General features: G+C 29.9%; 2 protein-coding genes across 2 annotated transcripts in view; one reads left to right on the top strand and one right to left on the bottom strand.

The window, feature by feature from the left end:
• The window catches only part of LOC146538165 (uncharacterized), a 121,788-nt gene that overhangs the window by 66,018 nt on the left and 33,665 nt on the right, over positions 1–22,105 (bottom strand). The window lies entirely within an intron of this gene.
• Positions 6,814–21,651, top strand: LOC146538166 (uncharacterized). Its single transcript, XM_085187001.1, has 4 exons — positions 6,814–7,044; positions 14,275–15,322; positions 15,486–15,598; positions 20,811–21,651. Exons 2-4 carry the CDS (start codon positions 14,275–14,277, stop codon positions 21,540–21,542), a joined length of 1,893 nt encoding a protein of 630 aa, XP_085043127.1. The 5' UTR covers positions 6,814–7,044; the 3' UTR covers positions 21,543–21,651.

Here is a 22,105-nt window from a genome sequence, read left to right as displayed (position 1 = left end):
ATTAGATACTTAATAATAAAATTATTAAGGATAATAATATAATTATTAACGATATAATCCCAATTATGAATTATCTTAATAATTATAATAATTGTTAGTTGCTATATTTTTTTCAATTGTCAAAGTATTACTTTAGCTGAAAAATTGTGTGAATGTTTCAGTTCTGTCATTACTTTCTATTATTTATGATAATAAATTTTCTCCATGTAATTTTAATTGATAACTTGAATGTTGAGGTCGTCGTGGAGCAGGGGCAATAGCACGTGACTGTAAACTCGACGGTTGTGGATTTGATTCCCACTCGAGAGAATGAATTATTATTTATTAATATATTCATTCATTTCTTCACTCTAGTACCAAGGTAAAGCAGCGTTGAGTTCCGCCACTCAAAAGAGCCTCAAAGATTCGGTGGAAAATGGAATATGGAATCTTTTCACGCTATGTTCTCTCTGCCTACCCTGATATATGCAGGATACAGCGTGAAGTTGAAGTTGTTGAAATATTACACAAAAAATACTAATAATTTGGTAAACAATTTATAAAAAAAGTGACATATAAGGTACCTAGTATATTTAGCGGGACACATTCTTGACGCTTTTAGTAACGTCGTTAATTAGATTTTTATTTGTTTTATTAGGTTTTTCCAAAATACATATAAAGACATCTTCAGGTTTTTTCTGCATAGGCAAAAGGAACCTGCCAAGACACTCTGCCCAATTTTAATTTGACATTGTAGAGTGGCTCAACACTGCGATTCACTCACCAAAGTCGTAAAATGAAAATCATTTATTTACCCGAATGAGGATTGAAACCACACCCACAGCTCTTACAAACAGGTTCCGTTCACTATGATAACCTCAAAGTAATTAAACAGATTTTTTTCATAAACATTACATTACTTGAAAGCAAAACATAGTAATAAACAAAATTTTGAAATGTCGTAATAGTAAAATATGTTAATCGTCGTCTTAATTATTGCACTAGAAACTTCCGTGTATTATGTCTTGCTCTACAAATTTACTCAAAATTCATACAGCATTTGGTCATTATTACAAAAAACGAATAATAAAATTACTAAAATTATTAACTCACTTAGTTTTTGAGAATTAGAAATGAGAAGATTATGAGAAAATAAAAAGAAAATAGTATTTTTTTATTTAAAACATTTTAAACAAACGTTCCAATCAAAAGGTAAGTAGTGCTGAAACATTTTTTTGTTTTTTTTATTTAATATTTTATTACACCTCCGTACATTATTTTCTCTCTACTTTTCTTACCTAAGTACATATTATAAAGAATGTAAATGTACTTACATTGCCTTATAATATGAACTTACATTACTTACGTGCCTCTGCACATTTTTCACTATTTATAGTATTGATAGAAGATAGTATAATATTTTAGGTAACACCATCGTAAAATAAGATAACCTTACCTTATTTTTGCACTTAAAATATATATATTAATTTGTGAAACAAGGACTAATTAATGTGCTCTAAAATGTTTAATTCGCAACTCAGCGCTATGAAACCAAGTTTATGGGGCTGTGAAACATTTTCCGTAATAAATGCCATAATGCAGACAACAATGATGTTTATTGCTTTACCTTTTTAAAATCTCCTCATTTTTACGAGCGCTTTCTCTCGTAAAGATATGTAGGTACTTACCTGAAACAAGAATATTATGTTTGCTTTAAAAATTTACACTTTTACTTAAATAAATCTTAGTTATCTTTCAAATTACAATAACTTATAATAGTTACAGTAGTTATTGTCAAATGGGAGAGCAAGCAGCGAGGGCCTAACAAGAAATTATACCGCTCTCGAGCTTCCGCTCCATTCAATATGTTACGTGTAAAATGGCAGAACCCAATATTTTAACAATGTTTCATAAAACTAGATTAACGCCAACAGATATATTGTTATATAAATTGGAAATGTAACTATTCTAAAATTTTAACCATAATGGGAATATTATCATAGTTATTAAGTAATTTAAGCGTGTAGTCAGACAGAAAGGCAAAGTTTCAGCTAATTTGATATTTTTTTATAGCAACTCCATTAAACAAAATACTTTAAATTGATATAACGTTTTGAAATAAAATAAACACTAATAATAAGGAAAAAAATTCCATAGTAAACTATTAAAAAGTGCATATAAATCTATTAAGCCCTAGAGAGTAGGGTGCACAAATGCAAACAGACAAAAGTTTTAAAAATCATTATTTTTGATTCTAATATATTTTTTTATTTATTATTACAAAAAATGTTTATATCATATACCTTCTATCAGACAATTTTCTTCAGTATTTTCTTATATATATGTTAGATGTTTACTATATAGGTTTGATCCTTAGTTCACATTATATGTATTCGCTTATGAACCGCCATTCAATTTTAAGGCCAGTTTTATTCAGATTTTACACTTTATTATTAGATTTGACCTTCCATCTCAATGGTGAATGTTATTCTGATAAGCATATATGAATAGTGACATCTTCTTGGCGTAATCGGTATAAATATTTATTTTATCTTTATGCTTCATTCTGCATACAACAAAGTAGGTACATAGAAAGAACCTAATGTTAAACTTGTTGCTTTCCACCTACGTCGAGACATTGCGTATTAAGTAGCTTAACTCCGCCTTTTATTGATCAGAGTAAATATAAAAATAATTCATTCTCCAGATGGAGAACGAACACAGATGCTGTCTCACTGAGCCACTATGGTCTCACTATTACTACTAGCAACCGGTCTTTCTTTTAACTACGAATCTATATATCCAAAAAGTTAGATTATTAAAGACACACCGAGATAATAAATATTGCAGTTTACAATTTTTTTTATAGTACTTACAAGGACTTTCTATGTGTAATGAGGGTATTTAGTATTAATTTTATACTAACTATTTAGTGTGAAAATTACTCTTCACTATTTAAGTATTTTAACCTTAGTACAAGCTGACCTCGAACGCAATTACTTCCACTAAGATAGAACGGTCCGCCTGCCTATACACTATGTATTGCAACCTTTGTTTGTTACTGAATATAAATATTGTTAAAGAAACGATTTATTGAGTATTTTTTTAGCGTAACACTACCTGGATTCCTAGTGTTAAGAAACTCCGCTTCATTCCATTTTCCACCAAGTTTCTGGAGGCATTGCGTGTTGAGTGGCGAAACTCAACATGGCACTTTGCCTCGATACCAAAGCGAAGAAAATGGAAGTATTAAATATTTCATTTCCTCGAGTTTACAGACACAAGCCACGATTGGCTTCAAATTTAACACATCCATTGCTAATTGATGGGAAAAAATTGTTTTGAATAACATTTTAATGCTTTGAGATCTTTTTATTAACAAAATTCATAACAATTTGAATTGAATCTATCTTTATTCCAAATTCATGTATAGTATAGGTACATGCATATTTTATTACAGAATAGAACATCGAAATCAAACGATCATTTAAATTTGCTAATTTAACTATATAACTGGGAACAAAGACGCTCCAAGCCTAAGTAGAAGTTGCGAAAAAAATATACCTACATTATCATAGAAAACTATTATAACAGTTACTCAAAATTTACTTCATCGTTATAATGGACAAGCGTGTAAAGCCATTAACTGGCAACTTGAGTCGATAATATTTCGAAATAAAAAAAATATATTACCACGAGAACAATATACTCAGTACACCACTAGAACGAAGCTTTCGGTTATGATAAAAGAAGAATTACATACATATTTCATCAAAGCAATTAGTCTATTATTTCTTTGTTAAGTATTACAGAGGCATAAGTGATTGTGAACGCGACTGTTTGTGGGTTCGATACTCACTTGAGAAAATGAAATATTTGTGTAAATTTATATTTTAATTTATTCGCTCTGGTGTCGGGGTCAAGTGCGGTTCTGAGTTTCGCAACTAAATACGCAATGCCTCCAAAATTCGGCGGAAAATGGAGAACGGAGTGTCTTCACACTAGACTCCCTCCACCTACACTGATGTATGCGGAATACAGCGTAAAGCTGAAAATATAGCTTTAGATAACATTTTAATAATTTGTTTCTCATTATTTGATTAAGTATTTCATTATGATACTTTAGAATAATGCTTACGAGTAACTTACAAAGACGCTAAAAATGCATGCACCTAACTACTAGTGAAACCTAACTAAACTAGGTACACTCGACTGCGACAATCAGACTACATAGGTAGGTACTAATGTGGAACGTCACATACATATGTAATGATAAGTACATACATAAATAACTTAGACGACCAGATATGGTAAATCTGACATAGTATAATGTTCATCCCATAAATATTTATCGAAAATAAATATTTAATTCATATAATCAAAGAGGCCAGTCGCAAGAGCAGTTATTTCTACGCTCTGTTGTCGAGGAAAAGCGCGGCGTTGTGTTCCGCCATTCAACATACAATGTCTCCAAAATTAGGTGGAAAGTGGGGAACGGAGTATCTTGACATTAGGGTTCCCTCTGCCTACCCGGCTGTGTGCGAATGTTAAAAAAGTAACTGACAATATTTAGTACAAATTAACCTCAGGTCACAACTTCGATTTTTAACTGAACGTCTAAACTAAAACGTTCAACAAATATTTTGATATTCATAAGCGCAAATAAGCGTTAGAAACTCGGCGTATTGGTGTCTGCGTGCATGTTTGTCGTGCTTTTAAGAAGTCAAGGTTGATATAATATATTAAATTAAAATTCTATTCATAGCAGGTTCGAGTAGCATCAACTTTACATAAGACCGATACTAAAGATCAATTTAATTTATTATATTTTGTTAAATTATTTAATTTAACATATATTTAATAATAATATACTAATAAAATAAAAATAAAATAGTTTTAAGGGTTTTTAGGGTTACAGAAGCATCTTTCTTTGTCTTTAAATAAAGACTAATAGATAATGATTTTCTTAGTCAGCAAAAAAATTAAATAAACGAGTAAATTTATTTAATACAAGAACTAATATTTTATTGATTTTTTTTATTACGATATTAAATTAAAATGAACGGTTTTTTGTAATTATAATTTTATATTTTAAGAAATCTACATAATATTTACGCAAGAAAGTAGCCAGGACGGCAAACTGGTAACACCATATTGGTGAAAGTTCATATGAAAGTCAGAGAACTGGTGACACACTTTACAAAGAAATATAATGATTATGACAATAATTCCTTAATTTTCTCTGTAATTAAATTCTCTACATAATTATATTTAGATATAATATAAATTTACTTTATAGTAAGCAGAAAGAACTTAGTGCTATTTCACTGAATTCCGCCTTCCGTGAAACATGCTGACATTGTGGTTTTAACTATATTATGAGTATACAACTATATATACATTTATTTCCTCTCACATGGGATATGTACATCCCGTGATCCCAATCAATAAGGCAAAACCGAAAAGCTAAAAAACGTTCATATGTGTGACGCCATCGAACTAGTCGCTCTACGTCATACTTATAATATAACCTGATTCTTTTTGGAGCGAGGATGAAGCAAAAACGGTGAACACCTCCAATACAAAGCATAAGGCACAGCTAATGGAGGCAGGTCACCGTTCGGAGATTGATCCTGTATGATGCGTCACGTCAGTAAATTGAATGAAACATCTCATCGTAGAATCCCTCTCCAAGAATTGTCTCACACATATGATCTTACATTTACACATGTGACCTCACATTTGGCATCCATATGTAGAACACATATTCGGACAAATTCCCCTCTCATAACTTTATCTAAAAAGATCTAGAAAAATTGAATCAAACAAAATTAAAAAAACAACTTTACGAAAAATTTGCTATTCGTGACTCACAATCCTCTTTTTTTCTACACCAGAACAACACTTGGTGTTAAAAACATTTTTTATTAGATAGCAATTATTTAATTAATTAATTAATAGGCCACAATTCACGGTCCGCTCCTAATTAGAACAACTATTCCTTCAATCCTCTTATATATCGATCTTAATCACTGTATCTAGATCAAACTCTAGTCACTCATCTACATGGGAACTGAAATAACCGTTTCTAGACGTTTCCGCGAGTTCAGTGCACTTGGTCTGCACCAGATTTGCCTATAATTTCTATTTTGAATACCAGTAATTCAACTTTATATAAAACTACAAACCCGCTCGCGGCTTCGCCCGCTAGGCTTCTCAATTATTTTTTTATAACTTCACGCAGTATCATATGTAGCAGGGATTTTTTAAGAAATTGCTTGTAACAAAACACCGTTTGAGGCGTTGAGTGATCCGTTACAATTTTATTGTATAGACTATAGATTATAGCTTAATTATTTTCTCTTTAGACATAGTTATATAAATGATAACGTTTACATAATTACAAGAGAAATTTTAATGACATTCTAGAACGTTCGATCATCTGATCATTTGTTTATATTTAAGATAAAATTTAGAATAAACTGCTTTCTAATTTTCTCGAAAGTATTATTACTTTAAAATAAAACTTTTATTATTTGTCTTTTATATGTGCCTAAATAAAACAAAATCTGTTCTGTTTTTTTAAATTATGACCTCCAAACGTATCAAAAAAAAAAATCAAGCATAACAACTACATTTTGCATAGTTTTTTTATTATATTAAGAACTTGCGAGATACACCTAAATACCAGTAATATTTAATGGATCAAGTTTTCATTTTTTTTCTATAAAAACGAAAAGGTTATATATTTCTTTTAACATATTTTTTTTCTAAACACAAAAGTGCGTTTCTGAACGAAGCATTCACTTATAAGCATGTATACACGCTTTTGTGTACTACACTAAGGGATCGGTTGCACGAATAAACTGGTCGGCGGCGTGTGGCACTGCGCAGTCAGTTATATATCTAATCTCGAAGCGGTCGACCGTTTTCGTCCAGAATTATTCTAACGTGAAAAATGACGAGGACTTAAAAGTAAATAAAAACGAAGATAAATTATAAGTGAAAGTGTACAGTATTAATATCAAGAAATCAGCTTTGGATTTCTCGCTTACGTTTTACAAGGTAAGCATGGTGCTGGTGCAAATAGGTGAAGATACATTAGTTATGGCAACGTATAACACATTACTGACATAAGCTAATGTTTTTTTAATTAATTAGAAGTTATATCAGACGATTTTTTATATAGTAAAGACGGCTTCGTATTGTGAATAATAAATTATTGTATGTAAACTAATATGTAAGTAACGTAGGTTATATTTTTGTTGACATTTCCTTTTAATTTCAAGCAGGTATTATAACTTTTTTATTATAATCTCGAATTGAGAAACGAATTGTTTAATAACTCGAAATATTAAAAACATTTCCGCTTTGTATATTCATATTATTGTAAATAAAAACAGGTTTTATATACGAGTATGTACATGCACCTAATCTCCGTGACATTCAAGAGATCTTCTGTCATGTTTACTTATTTTATTTAGTTTTTTAGTCTTTGACGTATTTTTTAACATCAAATATAAATATATACCTTTTTTATATTTATAATATTGTCTATCAAAAATACAATCTATATTTTTATATTAATCATTTTTTTACTGTAAGTAAAGTTATTATTATTGTTATTATTGTTCTAAAGACAGAATTCCTTTTTAAAAATATCAGCAATCGAGATCCAATGAGTAGTTTTAAATATATAAACGGATATAAACCGGTTGATGATATTGTATATTCTATATATACGAGTATATTAAAAATTATTAAATAAAACGTCGTTCGTCCTTTTTTCAACATTTTAAGATACAAAACATTTAGAGAATTATGTACACGTCATATTCTTTAATTATGATTGACAATAAGCTCGGTAGCTTTAATAAAAGTAAAATTTTAAAAAACTTTTTAATATCTAAGCCTCAATCTTATGTCTTGTTTCATAAGATCTAAATATCAACGAATTTAGACATGAAATAGGCAATATCTCCTCCGATCTCTCTCTCCCACATAACAGAAATATTAATAAATTAATGTTAATTTCACTTATAAATTTATTGTTATTTATGAAAATTATTTTAGGGTTAATCTACATAAATAACCTCAACACAACAAAGCGAAATAAATGAACTTTCCAAAATAATGTTCATAAGGTTAATTATATACAAAAAATTTTTGCAATCCATTTTCTCACGACCTAATCTGTAGCATAACAATGAATACCTTCTGAGAACTATTATAAATTGTAGCTAGGTATTTAGTTAATCTTTTAATTAAAAAAAAAGAACAAAAGTAGATCCTCTATGGATTTAATGATACAGTTCAATGTAACATAATTATCAATGGCATTTTCTGGCTAAAGAATTGGTCGTAATAATGTTGACAATGGGGAATTAGGTTCCTATGTTCCCTCTGGGTCCCCTGCTCTGTGCGCGATTACAGAGTGAAGCTATAAAAATTTGTATACAAAAGATATCACATTTACTAATATAATGAAATAGATGTATTAGATGTTAACAAATCGTAGAGTTACACACTATTGATTATCAGAAAGAGATTTCACGTTAGCACATTAAATTACCACAAATATGCTAAAAATTGGCAAATTTTTATATATGTACCTATAAAATGTAAACATAAGACATTAAATTTACAAACTTCTCGAATCTTGTCAGACATTTCTTATGTCTTATTTAGCCTAAAAGAAGAAAATTAAAACACATAGATAAATACAGAAATCGAACGCCGATTAACACGAACGAAGAGTTCTAGCAGCTTTTTCTAACGTTTTAATATAACTGTCTCGTTAATTTTTTTTAAATGTTTTCTTTTTGTCTCGAAAATCATATTGCACTGTAAAAAAATATATCTAAAGAAACCATGTAATACATAAATGTGGTAGCATATTTATTTAAAAATGCCTAATAAATAACAATAGCTGGGATATAATATAACGCTAGGAGAAACGGGTACTTATTAGAAAAGATGACTAGAGAGTAATTGTGAAAAGAGAATATTGAATGATATTTACGTAGAAAGGTGAGTGTGCAAACAAAAGCACTACACTCATACATCAAGATTTCTCGGGAAGCTCATTTTAATAACTATACAAGAGGAATCACACTACAATGCCAGTCATGTTTCCTTCTCGGTTCGATCGCAGTCTGTTAAAAATAGTCTTATACGAAGAACAATGAGAGCATCTCTACCTATTCAACTCTACTTATTAATTTTTTTTTTCTAAATGTGTTCATTATTATCATTTTACAAGTATATTTAAAGACTTAGCATATCTTTCTGGAAACATAAAAATTAGAATATAATCTACAATGTAAGCTCATACGACGTACACGTTCCATACATTAAAGTTAGTGACCAACTGTGTTTTAGCTAAAAGGCACGTCTAGATAATAACAATAAAAACTCGCAAGTAATACGCAAACTAATATAATATTTATAATCGATAGTTTTCGTGGGTAAAACCCATTATATTTTTTAACGGTTGTAAAGGTTGTTTACCTAAAAGATGCTTACGACCTTGATCGGACAATAGTATTTCCTGTTTCATCAGTACGACAGACAAATTTGCATATATTTGTTAACTTTTTTTTATGAACATTCTTAAAAATCTTACATTTACATTTAAGTTGCATTGACTAGCAAAAAAATGGTTGCGGTGACCTGGCAAAAAAATACGAGGGTACCATACAAATTTGAAATTGAATGACCAATTTTACTGGAATAGAATTTCAATTGCATTTAAATAGCATTAGTCAAACTTCTTTTCCTTTTACATTGAAATGAATAATGTAAAAGTTTTAAACGAAACATGTCTATAAAAATGAAGAATTGAGGCCTTGATAATTCAGGAAATGAAGAAGAGTGATTGAGGCCACTCGTGATGCAGAAGCACAAGTATGATCGTAAACGTTCCAGGTTATGGGCTCGAGTTCCACTCAATTAGATGAAATATTTAATATTCTATTTCCTCGCTCAGGCAAAGAGCGGCGTTAAGTTCCGCAATTCAAGACGCATTGCCCCAAAAATTCGGCGGAAAATGGGGAACCGAGTGTTTTAACTCTAAGCTCTCTCTCTCTCTACCCGTCCTGCTACGCAGCGTGAAGCTAAAAAAATAAAAATAATAAGTTATATATTTTTTTTATTATAAAATTCTTTACATAATAAAAACTGTTAGCTAAATTTAAAAATATTTTATAAGTAACAAGTTCTACCTATAAAATAGTTTAAAAGCTACTCTATACAGTTAAGTAATAGGAGGCGCACGTACCAAGGAACCATATAATTTCAAGGTTGGTTAAGAAACAATTTGCTAGCATAAACGAATCTTGTTAAGCAATTTACAGCATTATATGAAGCATAAAATTATATATGCATGCATTATATACTTAACGCTTTTCGGTTTAGAAATATAAATTATATAAGAAAATTGAGGTTTTTTATAACTTTTAAAATAAACGATGGTAATATTTTCTTTATAACGCAATGAAAGATGTGTATTGTAATCGTAATAGAACAACATATATGAAGTTAAAATTAAATGAATAATCATTTCTATAAAAAATATTACCTTTATAATTTAACGTAATATTTTTTATAGTACCTAATATTTTTTTTTGTTTTTAATGGCTTTTTCAAAAAAAAATATAAAATAAACAACAAAATTTTAACTTTAGACAAACTAGACATATGAGAAATTTAAACAAAAATACCTTTAACCATAGTACCAGTAATGGCACTTCATATTAACCGAGCTAAGGAAATTTTATTTCGTCGATATAAAACATTTCAAAAAGTAGAAACAGAACCTATTTATAATAGTTATATATACATTATAGTTTTTCAAATATTATTTAATAATATTAAGAATAAAGGAACAAATAAATGGGAGACGTAACTTGGAATAACATATATAATTCTGAATATATAATACCTAAGTTACACAATTTTTTGAATTTGAAATTTAAAGTATTGCTTTAAATAATAGGAACACAAAATGTCAAAGAATCTCATGGCCAAGCAAAGGCCAAAGCTAACATTGTTATTAGTATTCGTGAATTAAAAATATAAGATTTCAAGTTTTCAAATTAATACATAAAATTAATATAATTATAATGCAAATCTTATATTATATTATTAGAGGAAATATTGATTAATTACACTTATTCTTCTTTGAGAAATACAAAGTGATTTCACACTGTTTCTAACTCGAGTATATAAACTGCTATACAATAACTAATACAAATGCATATATCAATAACAATAGTAAAATTTATAATTTTATCCTTGTTAAGTTAAAAAAAATGTTTTTAATTATGTTCCATTACTTGCATTAATAATATTACGTAAATTTTCCTATTAATATTAAAATGCATCTTAATTAATATATTTCTAAATATACGTTAGTCTTTTTTTAAGATATGTCCTATTATCCATAAAAAATATTCATACTGTAAGTTATTTAGAGCGTAAATAAGCGTTACAACGAAATATTTAAGCAGGTACTTGTAAATAAATATGAAATTTTGCGAAAATACTAATAATCAACACATTGCTATGTATATTTAACAAGTACTATAAATGAAAAATAATGAAAGGAATCTAAGTAAAAAACATTTTTAGATGTATATTCATCTACTTAACCCCAATTGACATTGATCACAGAATTTTTCTTTTTTATATTGGCGTCTGGTTGTCGCAGCTAATTTTTATTTTTGTCTCGTGCATTTATTGTGACACTCGCAACGTTAAGACGAATCAATTGACATAAGAATCATCAAAATCGGGCAACCCGTTTGGTACCTACGGCATACTTTGTTTTCTACAAACATACATACACGCATAAATTGAAACAAGTACTCTCGCTCGCGCAGTTGGATAATAAAACAGGACATTACTATACCGTTTACTTGACCGTCAACCTACAAAAAAGGAAACTTGAAGAATTGTGTTACAATAATGCCAAACATGTTCTCCATCCGTTTATTGAACTGTCGACATAGAAGGTCTGGATGTCATTAGCTTTTTTATAAATAAATCAGGCGACAAAAAGACGTTTGCAAATTGAAATTGGTTTTATTAAATGTACGAGACTTGTTCGTTTTCATCAAAATTACTATATGTTATTATTTTGCTAAGTAATTATTTTTTTTTAGGATGCCAACTAAATTGTCTCTAAAAAAGTGTCAACCACTACCATGCATATCAACAACCTTAAGATTAACTTCCGTTACAATCAATTAAAATTATACTTTTCTTTATTTTTCCATTGCATTTTGTAAAATAATAATTACAAAATTTGAGAAGAATTTGAACTCGGGACCTATAAAATAGCCCCAAAAAAATGTGTAGATATATGTATAGATATCTGCCAATTGCTACACGATGACATCAGCCACCCGTATTTGGTACATCCACAATGACAATACTCGTTAAAAATACATTGTTTAAATTAGTATTCGTATGTAAGAAGACAAAATTCTTTCAAACTGTTTATACCAAGTTATAATATTTGTATTAAAATTCAAAAAGTTACTATATAAGATATGTAAAGTAAAAACAAAAATTATAGGTTTAGTTTAAATTATAAGTAAATTAGAATTTTGGGAAGTGTTCCAATATAATATTACACTACAGTACGGTTAACCAATCGTGGCCGCCTGTAAGTAAGTAGTAAATACTGTACCTACTCCTGTACTAATATATCGAACAATATACCTATTATAAAAGTAGGTTTACTATATTTCTACATATAAATTATATAAAGTAATTTAAATATACCACAAGTGGTTGTATTATATATTTTTATATATTTTTTTTTATTGTTCGTTAACTTATGTATGTGTGCGACTGATGTAACACTTTTACAAATATTAACATATTAATAATTTATTACTACCATGTAATAAAACAAAATGTTCCAAATGAGTCACTTTAGGCACAACCATTCTTTTGTGCTTGTAATTATTTTTTCAAATAAGTTTTATAACAAAGAAAAATATTTTTTATTTAGATAATCTAAATGTGCTTTTTTTTCGCTAAAGACATGTATTCAAACCACTAATACGTACATGGTATTTTTGATTTATTGAAAACAGTAACCAACTATCGAGATGATTGTAGGTTTGTTTATAATCAGTTTGATCGAATTCTTTATTTATTGCTTAGACTATATTCTATGGCGACTGGTTTCTTTGCTTAAAGTAAATGTCAAGGCTTTATTATATTACATTTTAAAATTAAATAACGTAAGCGTACTTTGTATATTAATGTAGGTATTATAAATTAAAGCGTGTTGAGTGGCGGAACTCAACGTCACACTTGACAACAGAGCAAAAAAATGAAAATATTAATAAATATATAAATAAATTCATTCCCGCATTTTCATTCATTAATTCGAACTCACAACCGCTACGTTCACAGTACACGTTCGTGCCATAACATCCTCTTTAATTTATATCTCAATGCACTTAATACATCACATTAAATATTCATAATCGAAAAGCTAATTTACATTCAACATTAACAGTCCTAAATATCGCGACGACATTTATTGTGTAAATGGCATTCTGAATTAGTTTGAACTTCTTATATTTTAAAAGAGAAGAATTACTTATGATTAATATTTGATAACGTGGCATGCTGAGAACTAATCTTCGATTTTATAGTTTATTATATTATTGATCGTTCGATTGTTCAAAAGTCAAATGTAAATTTTGTACTAGTGGGATTCTGGAATGGGATATAAACCCATAATTTTAGCATAAATATGTAAATATTAATGTAATATTCTGTATTGGGTACACAAATCGTTACTTTTTCGTTTCATTTCGTTAAATTTCGCAAAAATAATATTTTAAATTATTTAAGTAAAATTATAAATACTAATCATAGTTGTGTTCGTTATTTTATATATTTTTATGTTAACTTATTAGAAAAAGTTGTTAAAATATTGTAAGTAGACTAAGTGATTTTTCACAAGAAATAAAACAATTAGTAAAGTGTTTACTTTCTATTAACCTAAAAGTTTTTTAGAATCATTAGTTTCTAAGTACGAATTCCTTTGTCCATGCTCCATTGACAATACTCATGCGGAAACCTAGAAAAACTTCTATTTGTTTCTTGCTGTTCAAAAGGCGCTGTTGTTATGTCGTATTTTCTTTTCTTACTCATAAATTTTATAAAAATTTTGAGAATAAAATGACAACAATAATTTTATTGTTATTATATTTATATAATTTAATCTTTACGATTGAAATATTTATTTGTATTTTTATGTTGTTACAGATGGCGACATTTGGTTTCGTAATTTTGAGCATTTTACTACTTCAAGCAAGCTCAAAAGCTGCTCCAGGTTCAGAAGTAATTAAAAGTTTAGACGAAATTAAAAACATTGAAGACGGCCCTAAACTAGATGATGAACCATATGGTACCGCTGAAGATATAAAAACTATAAACGAAAGCGAAAATAACGGACGACAGAAGAGATTTTACGATTATGTAGAATTTGGCCTTCCACCAATGTTTGAATCAAATTTTCCTTTTCCGAGCCGATTTAACTACAATAAGAGAGATGAATCACAAAATACAGGTGTATACGGCACTGAAGATTCGTTACTTTACATATTAAAGTCTCTACAAAGAATTCTTAACGATGCCAGACGGCAACAATCAACACCCAAGCCGACACGCGTTCACATACCTACCTATATACCAATATTTTACCTACCTCAAGCGGCATGCGATTGCACTAATAATGTACCTCAGGTACCCATAAATAATAATAAAGAGACTAATAATAAAGATATAAGCCATAATAATAATAAACAGCCGCCACCTCCTACAGTAGCGCCATCAAGTGAAGTGCCTCCTACAGTTCCTGATCTTCCTAATAGATTTCCTCAAATTGATGATATGCGGCAGAATTGGGGGACTGTTGTGAATCAAACTGGACCTAGTGATGTTGGAAATGATGACGATGACGATGATGGAAACAGACCTATTTCTTTAGAGCCTGTCGAACTTCCAGGATCATCAGATATCCCGGCGCCTCCCGTAGAGCATGGTAGCGTACAAGCTGGTGCAGAGCCACAAACAACGACCACGACTGCAAGTACAGTCTTGGGAAGTGAAAGAGCACCTAGTAACGAGGAGAATGGAATACCCAGCCTGTGCGACGCAGCAATTGTATCTTGTTGTGTTAGAAAAACAGTAACATATGGCTGTTTTGCACAACAAGGATGCCCGGATCCTTCATTTAATGGTAATCCTTGTGAGCCCCAAAATTTTCGTCAAGTATTAAATAGAGTGCATACTTATGTAAGACAACGAAATGGTTAAAAATTATAACATTTATGTACTTTATATTTCTATATAAACATATTGTAAATATTTTATTTCTAGCCTTGTAGTCCTTTTTCTATGTTTGCGTACTTTATGATAATATATAATCAACAGCTATGTATAATAATAAGATTAACATTACTATTTATTTTTAGGAATAAGTAGACGTTACTCTATTTCTCTCTGTTCTGATTTAAAAGTTTTATGCTTAAGAGAGGGTAAAATGAAGAAAACATTACAGTCATCTGCTACTTATAGTTCATTTACAGTATGTGATACTTTGTTCCTATATAAATATTTACTATAGATCGCTTCAAAAATATATATTTACAAACAAGTAATATTTAGATATATTGTATATTTATTATTTTTGAAGCGTTCACTTGTCATTATGAAATACTCACGTAACTCAACAGTGCCTTGGTTCAATTTATATTGACTATAATAGATTTTATCGCAAAATTTCACCTGTTTATTTGTATAGTACAAAACTGTATAGTATTAAATTATTTGAATGCCACAAAAGGATTTTATTTTCTTGTCCCACTATGTTTCATAACTTATGACTTCTATTACTAATTTAATAATTTCATTAATTGAAACCAATCTTTTAAATTTTATTAATAAATGAAATAAATTTAACAAAAAAAACCGAGGGTTCAGAAATTATGTAAAAATAACAGAATTTTTGTCTGTCTGTCTTTTTATCTATCGTCTTCTTAATTACTGAACGGATTTGAATGGAACTATTTTGTTATATAGCTATTACGCCTGAGCTGGGTTTAAGCTATTAATTTTCAAAAGTGACTACTAAATAGATGCCAAGTATATTGGTCCTGCTAAACTATAAGAAATAATTAAGTGCGTCCCTATCAAAAGTTTTTGAACGAGATGAGCATTTTCCATTGGCCTATAAAAATTGAAGATATTCCAGCATCTGGTGAACAACCATAACAGTTCAGCGAAACTATGAGAAATAATAAAACGGTGCCTTAGTATAAGTTTAAAGTGATGGACATTTTTAATTAACATGTAATGGAGATCTGACACATCTGATGAATAACAGTCGAATAACAGACTATAAAAAAAATACCCTGTTAGTAAAAGATTTTAAGCGTATTAGGACTTTTCTAGTCAAATACAAAACTCTAAAATCTAGTTGTCTAATGAAGCACTATAATAGTCTAGCTAAATTATAAGAAACCTACTGTCCTAGTAAAAATTGTTCATTATGGTATTCAAGAGACAACTAAAATAGTTGAAAATTCATGTTGTGGTATCATGGAATAGTATTTCAATGTAATTCCACGCAAACGAAATTGCGAATTTAAGATTATTTCTACAGAAAATATTTCGAAATATCGTAGCCTAATAATATGCAATTTAAATCGAATGACATATAAACTTTTAAAAATAAAATTTAACATTTTAGTGTACAGAGCATAAGATTTTTATGTCGCTATTAAACTTTTAACTATTTAGTAAGCTGAGCTTTGCGTTTGTGTGAGCACCAAATACATGCGCCAAACCTACACCTACTCACACAAACGCATAGATCAGCTTATGCCTCGCAAACAGTACATCATTCTAGTCTCAAAATACTATTTAAGCAACCACTGAAAGTGCTTTAATTAACTGAACTTATTTAACATTATCAATTAATTAATTCTGTTTATCTACATAATTTAAAAAGATTCGTCGATTTGCCTAATTGATATCCCTAATACTAGTATAGGTTTAGTACGAAGCGGAGTACTTAGATTTCGGGGACAACTTTAAAATAAAATATTAAAAGTTAGGACTAATATAAATTATTTTGGTAATAACTTTACCATATTAGCACAACAATAAATGTATTATAATATCCTTTTCATTGAAATATTTCCGTATCAATTTTGTGACTGTTCGTCAACGGGAAGTGCAATTCATAAAAGTTGACAAACTAATCTATACTTATAATAAAACAAGCGACCCTCTTGCGGCTTCGCCCGCTTTTACTACTGGATTATTCATATATTGTAGGTTTGCAAAGCACTTAAGATAATGTGAAAATTAATTAAACCCTAATGCAACCCGCATTTTCGTAGTTTCAATAAGGATTTTCCAATTGTTTTACACAGCAAGGATTTTTTAGTAGGTACCGTAATTTTAAATCTGTGATTACTATTCTTTTCAAGTACTTATTAAAATATATTTAAATTACTATTTTTAGATAGTTAAATGACATTAAATAATACTTTCAACTCGAATTATCCAATACGTGCAAACGCATCTAAATCTTCGTTGCTATAAAGACAGGCGGGTTTTTTTTTTCGAGCTTGTGGTTAATGCTGAAGAGGGTATTCTCTCCCTGATGAAAAGCAAGCACTACGTGGCTGCCTGTGACGAAAATTAAATAGAATGCATCGGCCGGGAATTGAACCCGGGCTGCCCGCGTGGCAGGCGAGCATTCTACCACTGAACCACCGATGCGTGTAAGGCAGGCGGGCGCGGCGGACTCGCTTGTATAAGCATAACGTCGCGAGGCGCGTTTCGCAGCAAGGATTTTTTGATATTGTAACAACTTCTAAAGTACTTATTAAAATGAAAAACAGAAAAGACAGTTTTGATCTACATTAAATGGCCAACGTAACTAATATACTTATTTATATGCTGAGAGTAAGGGATAAGTGAAACTTGACTCGATACAGTTGATGTGTGAACAGCGTGATGTGTCAATAATTAAATGCGTTTTTCTCTAAAACTATTCGCAATTTCGAAATAGTTTAAAAAGCAAATTTTATCTTCGTTTAACGTAGAAATTTAATAAAGTATTTTAAAGGATAAGGATTAATACCATTATGGAAAAATATCCCTCACAATAAAAAATATATTGAAATTACTATTTTTAGACAGAAATATGATCACTACACGTTATTCTTAAAAGATACGAATATGCCATCGCGGACTTTTTTGTAGATCTTATTAAGAGGAACAATACTCCAGTACATTTTTTTCATGTAGTATTTACCATTAAAGCAGCGCATGCGCCAAAGTGTCTCAGCGGGTAGGACTTTATACACATTTATCGTATTTATGTTAATTTACATAAGAATTTACAAATAATAAACTATATATAAACCTTCCCTGAGAAATACTCGACCTAATGGTGAAAACCGCATCTAAATCCGTTGGGTGGTTTAGAAGAAGAAGAATTAGAAAGTTCAGACAGACACAAAAAGCGACTTTGTTTTATAAGATATAGGATTGTAAGAGGGTCGGTGTCAGTACTTGGAAGTTATTTAAAAAAAATGTTATTGGGAACCTTTATTAACCTAATAGAACCCAAAACAATGATTGTGTGTGGGAAGTGTGATACCAAGTGTCTTAATATTAGATTCCCTCTGCCTATCCTGCTGTGTGCGGGATACAGCGTGAAGCTGACTAATTAGCAACACCATACCTAAAAAAAAATCCAACTATTACCAACGCCATTTTTCCGCGGCAACTGTGCGCGTATATGATGTTTACATTAACCACATTATGTCATCTATATGTCCGTCATAATATTGTCTCTTAATACCTTCAGTCTGAAATGATGTCACAAAGCGAAGACGCCGAGTGCCCATGTCCTGGAGTCAGAAGCAATACCTTCTGTGCTAAAATCACCCTTCTTTAAGATACACCGGTGATGCCATCGTGGCGCAGCGACACAAGGGTGTGACTGTAACGCGATGGTTGTGAGTTCGATCCCCACTCGAGAAAGTGAACTATTTATTTACGTTTCGCTCTGGTGTCGAGGCAAAGCGCGGTGTTGAGATCTGCCACTATAACCGTAATGCCCCCAGAATTTGGCAGAAAGTGGAGAACGGAGTGTATTAGCACTAGGTTCCCTCTGCCTGTCCTGCTGTGTGTAGGATACAGCGTGAAGTTGATTTAATTTTTGATTTAAAAAAAAATACACCTTTTCTGGATAGTGAAATGATAATACGACATTTATATGGTACTTTGTGAATTAATTTTCTTGGATTTTACAAATATAAGAAAGCTCGTTCTTCTCATTCCTTTTTGTTCTCTTTGTACTATTTAACAAAAAGGTGTTGGGTGTTGAGAGTCCCCCACACTATATTATATTTAAATAGATCTAAAACACGACAAAGTTATCAATATAAATTTACAACTAATATCGAAACCTCGAAGCAAAACCGTGCAGCTAGACACGTCGTCTCCACACCGTCAACCACGATGTTTTTCTTTGAAAAAATAATTGTTCTTGTCTTGTTAATTGACAAATAATAACAATAGTCATTCACATATAAGCAGTCGGGTTCTCGAGTATAGGGGCACAAGTAAAAGAGTGAAATGTAAACGTGATAGGTTGTGGATTCGATTCCCACTCGAGGAAATGAAATACTTTACAATTTCATTGTTTCAATGTCTCCACAATGCTTAACAAAGAAGAGAGCGAGGGAAAAAAATAACAATATGAATATAATGATAAATTTTGCGAAATATGAATCTTTTTTAATAGATTACATACCAGCTACGTAGATAACTCAAGAAATATTTATAGATTGGAGCATATTTTTTAAGAACTAAAAATATATTATTAGCATTTCCATGATGAATAACCAGCTTGTGACGTAAGCTTAGTTTTGAATTAAACATATATATCAAGAAATTGTAACTTTTTACTACGTAATTCTAATTTTGTGACGTAAAGTTCTCATAATATAAATACTTGACACCATATGGCTATTACGCATTCTTTGCAAAACCATTCATCCATACGGCGTCTGTACAGCACATCGCAGTGAAGTAAATATTACATAAATTAGGAAAACTTCTTTTTAAATGTAAGTTCAATTTTTTTCTTGTATTATATTACAATTTATTTGTATATGTCGTAGAATGTGTTAGATCATTTTGTTAATTTCTATTTTTATAAATATTTTTTGGAAACATTTATATGCCAGCTATGACATAGTATATACTGAATCCCAATAATATGTAATTTTCCTTGTCACCTTGATATAAGAAATACCTCCTCAGTTTTATAGGTTTTCTCGATTAAATATAATATTTTTCACTTTATTGTTTAGTAAAAAATACATTAAAAAATGAATGCCCTATAATTTTTAATACCTTAATAAATTTAATTTTATTTTATTGAAAAATTATAAATGCAACTATAACTTTTAGTACCACGGTGACTTCATAGGATAGAACTATTTACCTCAGAACTAATTATAATAGCATTAGAAAAAATAACACTATTTAACTTTTATATATCATGCATGTAACTAGTATTGACTCTGACTAATTGAAAATACCCACTTTATTCTGCCGTAAGACTTCTTTATTTCTTCTTGAAAGAGAAAATAATGTGCAAAGAATTAACGAAGATACAGTGAGATACTTGCAGTATTAATATTTAAATCCTCTGAATAGGAATCAATTCCTCTAAATATCCAAAATAATGTATTGCTTATTTGTTTCAGATGGCGTTAAAGTTCGTTATAGTTGTAGGAATATTACATATAATGAATGTAGAGTCAGCTGCTATTGCTAGGTCAAATATTTTATTTGACGATAAAGCGCTCGAAAACAGTATAAGTGTGCCAACGGCATCGCTAAATATTGCTGATACAATATTAAGCGATACTAGAAGACATGACCAAATACGTAATGAAGTTCCAAAATCAACTTCAAGAAACAATAGGGAAAAACCTGTTTTTATTGTACTAAGTGATGATAAAAGTAAGAAATCGGGCAAACATAATATTTTATCTAATTTAGATGATATGAATCAAATCTGGGGCATACTAGTGAACTCCACTTCCATTGATGACGACGAAACAATGTACAGCAGACCAATTAATATACCGAAACCACAAGAGGAAGGTCCTTTATACGAAATTGACGCAACAAATAATAAACGCCAAGGAAGAGCACTGATGGCGAACTCGAGGAAATCGGCAGTCAAAAAACCAAAGGAAGATTTCTTAATATTTAAAACAGACAAAAATGAGAAAGTGAACGGAAAACCTACACCTTGTGATATCGCACTAATTTTGTGCTGTACTAAAAATACCGATATAGAAAAATGTTTCACTTCTCGAGGATGTTTCAAACAAACATCTCTGCGTCAGTATGAAAATACCTGCATGAAGAAAGAAATAGATGAAACTCTTGATAAAATAACAAAATATTACACTAATAATGATATATAATATAGGTATAATTATAGAATAATCATTATAGCCATACTAAACTTCTTTGTCTGTGATAATACCTAAGGTAGTATTTAGTAAAACGATGCATTTAATGTTTTTAATCTAAAATAAATTTGTGTTTGTTTAACAAACTCATGTTTTTGTTTTAAGTATTTAATACATTTTAATAAAAACTTATCAATTAAAAAAAAAGGAAAAATATTTTATTACCCTGTAGCAGTATTTTATTTAATATCTATTTGAAAGAACTAACTGACTTTTGAAGACTAAATCTTATAAAGTATTTGTAATCAGAGCTAATAGTCATGAAGTGCGTAAACAGAACTAAGTGCTTCGTCCTATATATTGCTGAGTAGAATTAATGTTATTTTCTTTTGCGTCCCTGATGTTTGGAACGAATAATTTGTATTAATGGTATGTGTGATAATAGAATATACTTAGTAATTACATTTACAAATAACAAGCGACTTCGGGCGGGCCTTATGAAAAAGGCCCCATAAATTAATTTTACTTAAATAAATATTACATACTACAATTCGTGTCATTAAGTGCATTTGTGG

The sequence above is a fragment of the Heliconius melpomene genome, chromosome 6 (genome assembly GCF_056956725.1).
Source record: "Heliconius melpomene rosina isolate 202511_hmr_F chromosome 6, ASM5695672v1, whole genome shotgun sequence".
In the NCBI taxonomy this organism is placed as follows: Eukaryota; Metazoa; Arthropoda; class Insecta; order Lepidoptera; family Nymphalidae; genus Heliconius; species Heliconius melpomene.
The sequence above is the reverse complement of the archived record's forward strand: the minus strand, read 5'-3'. Positions and strand labels throughout refer to the sequence as shown.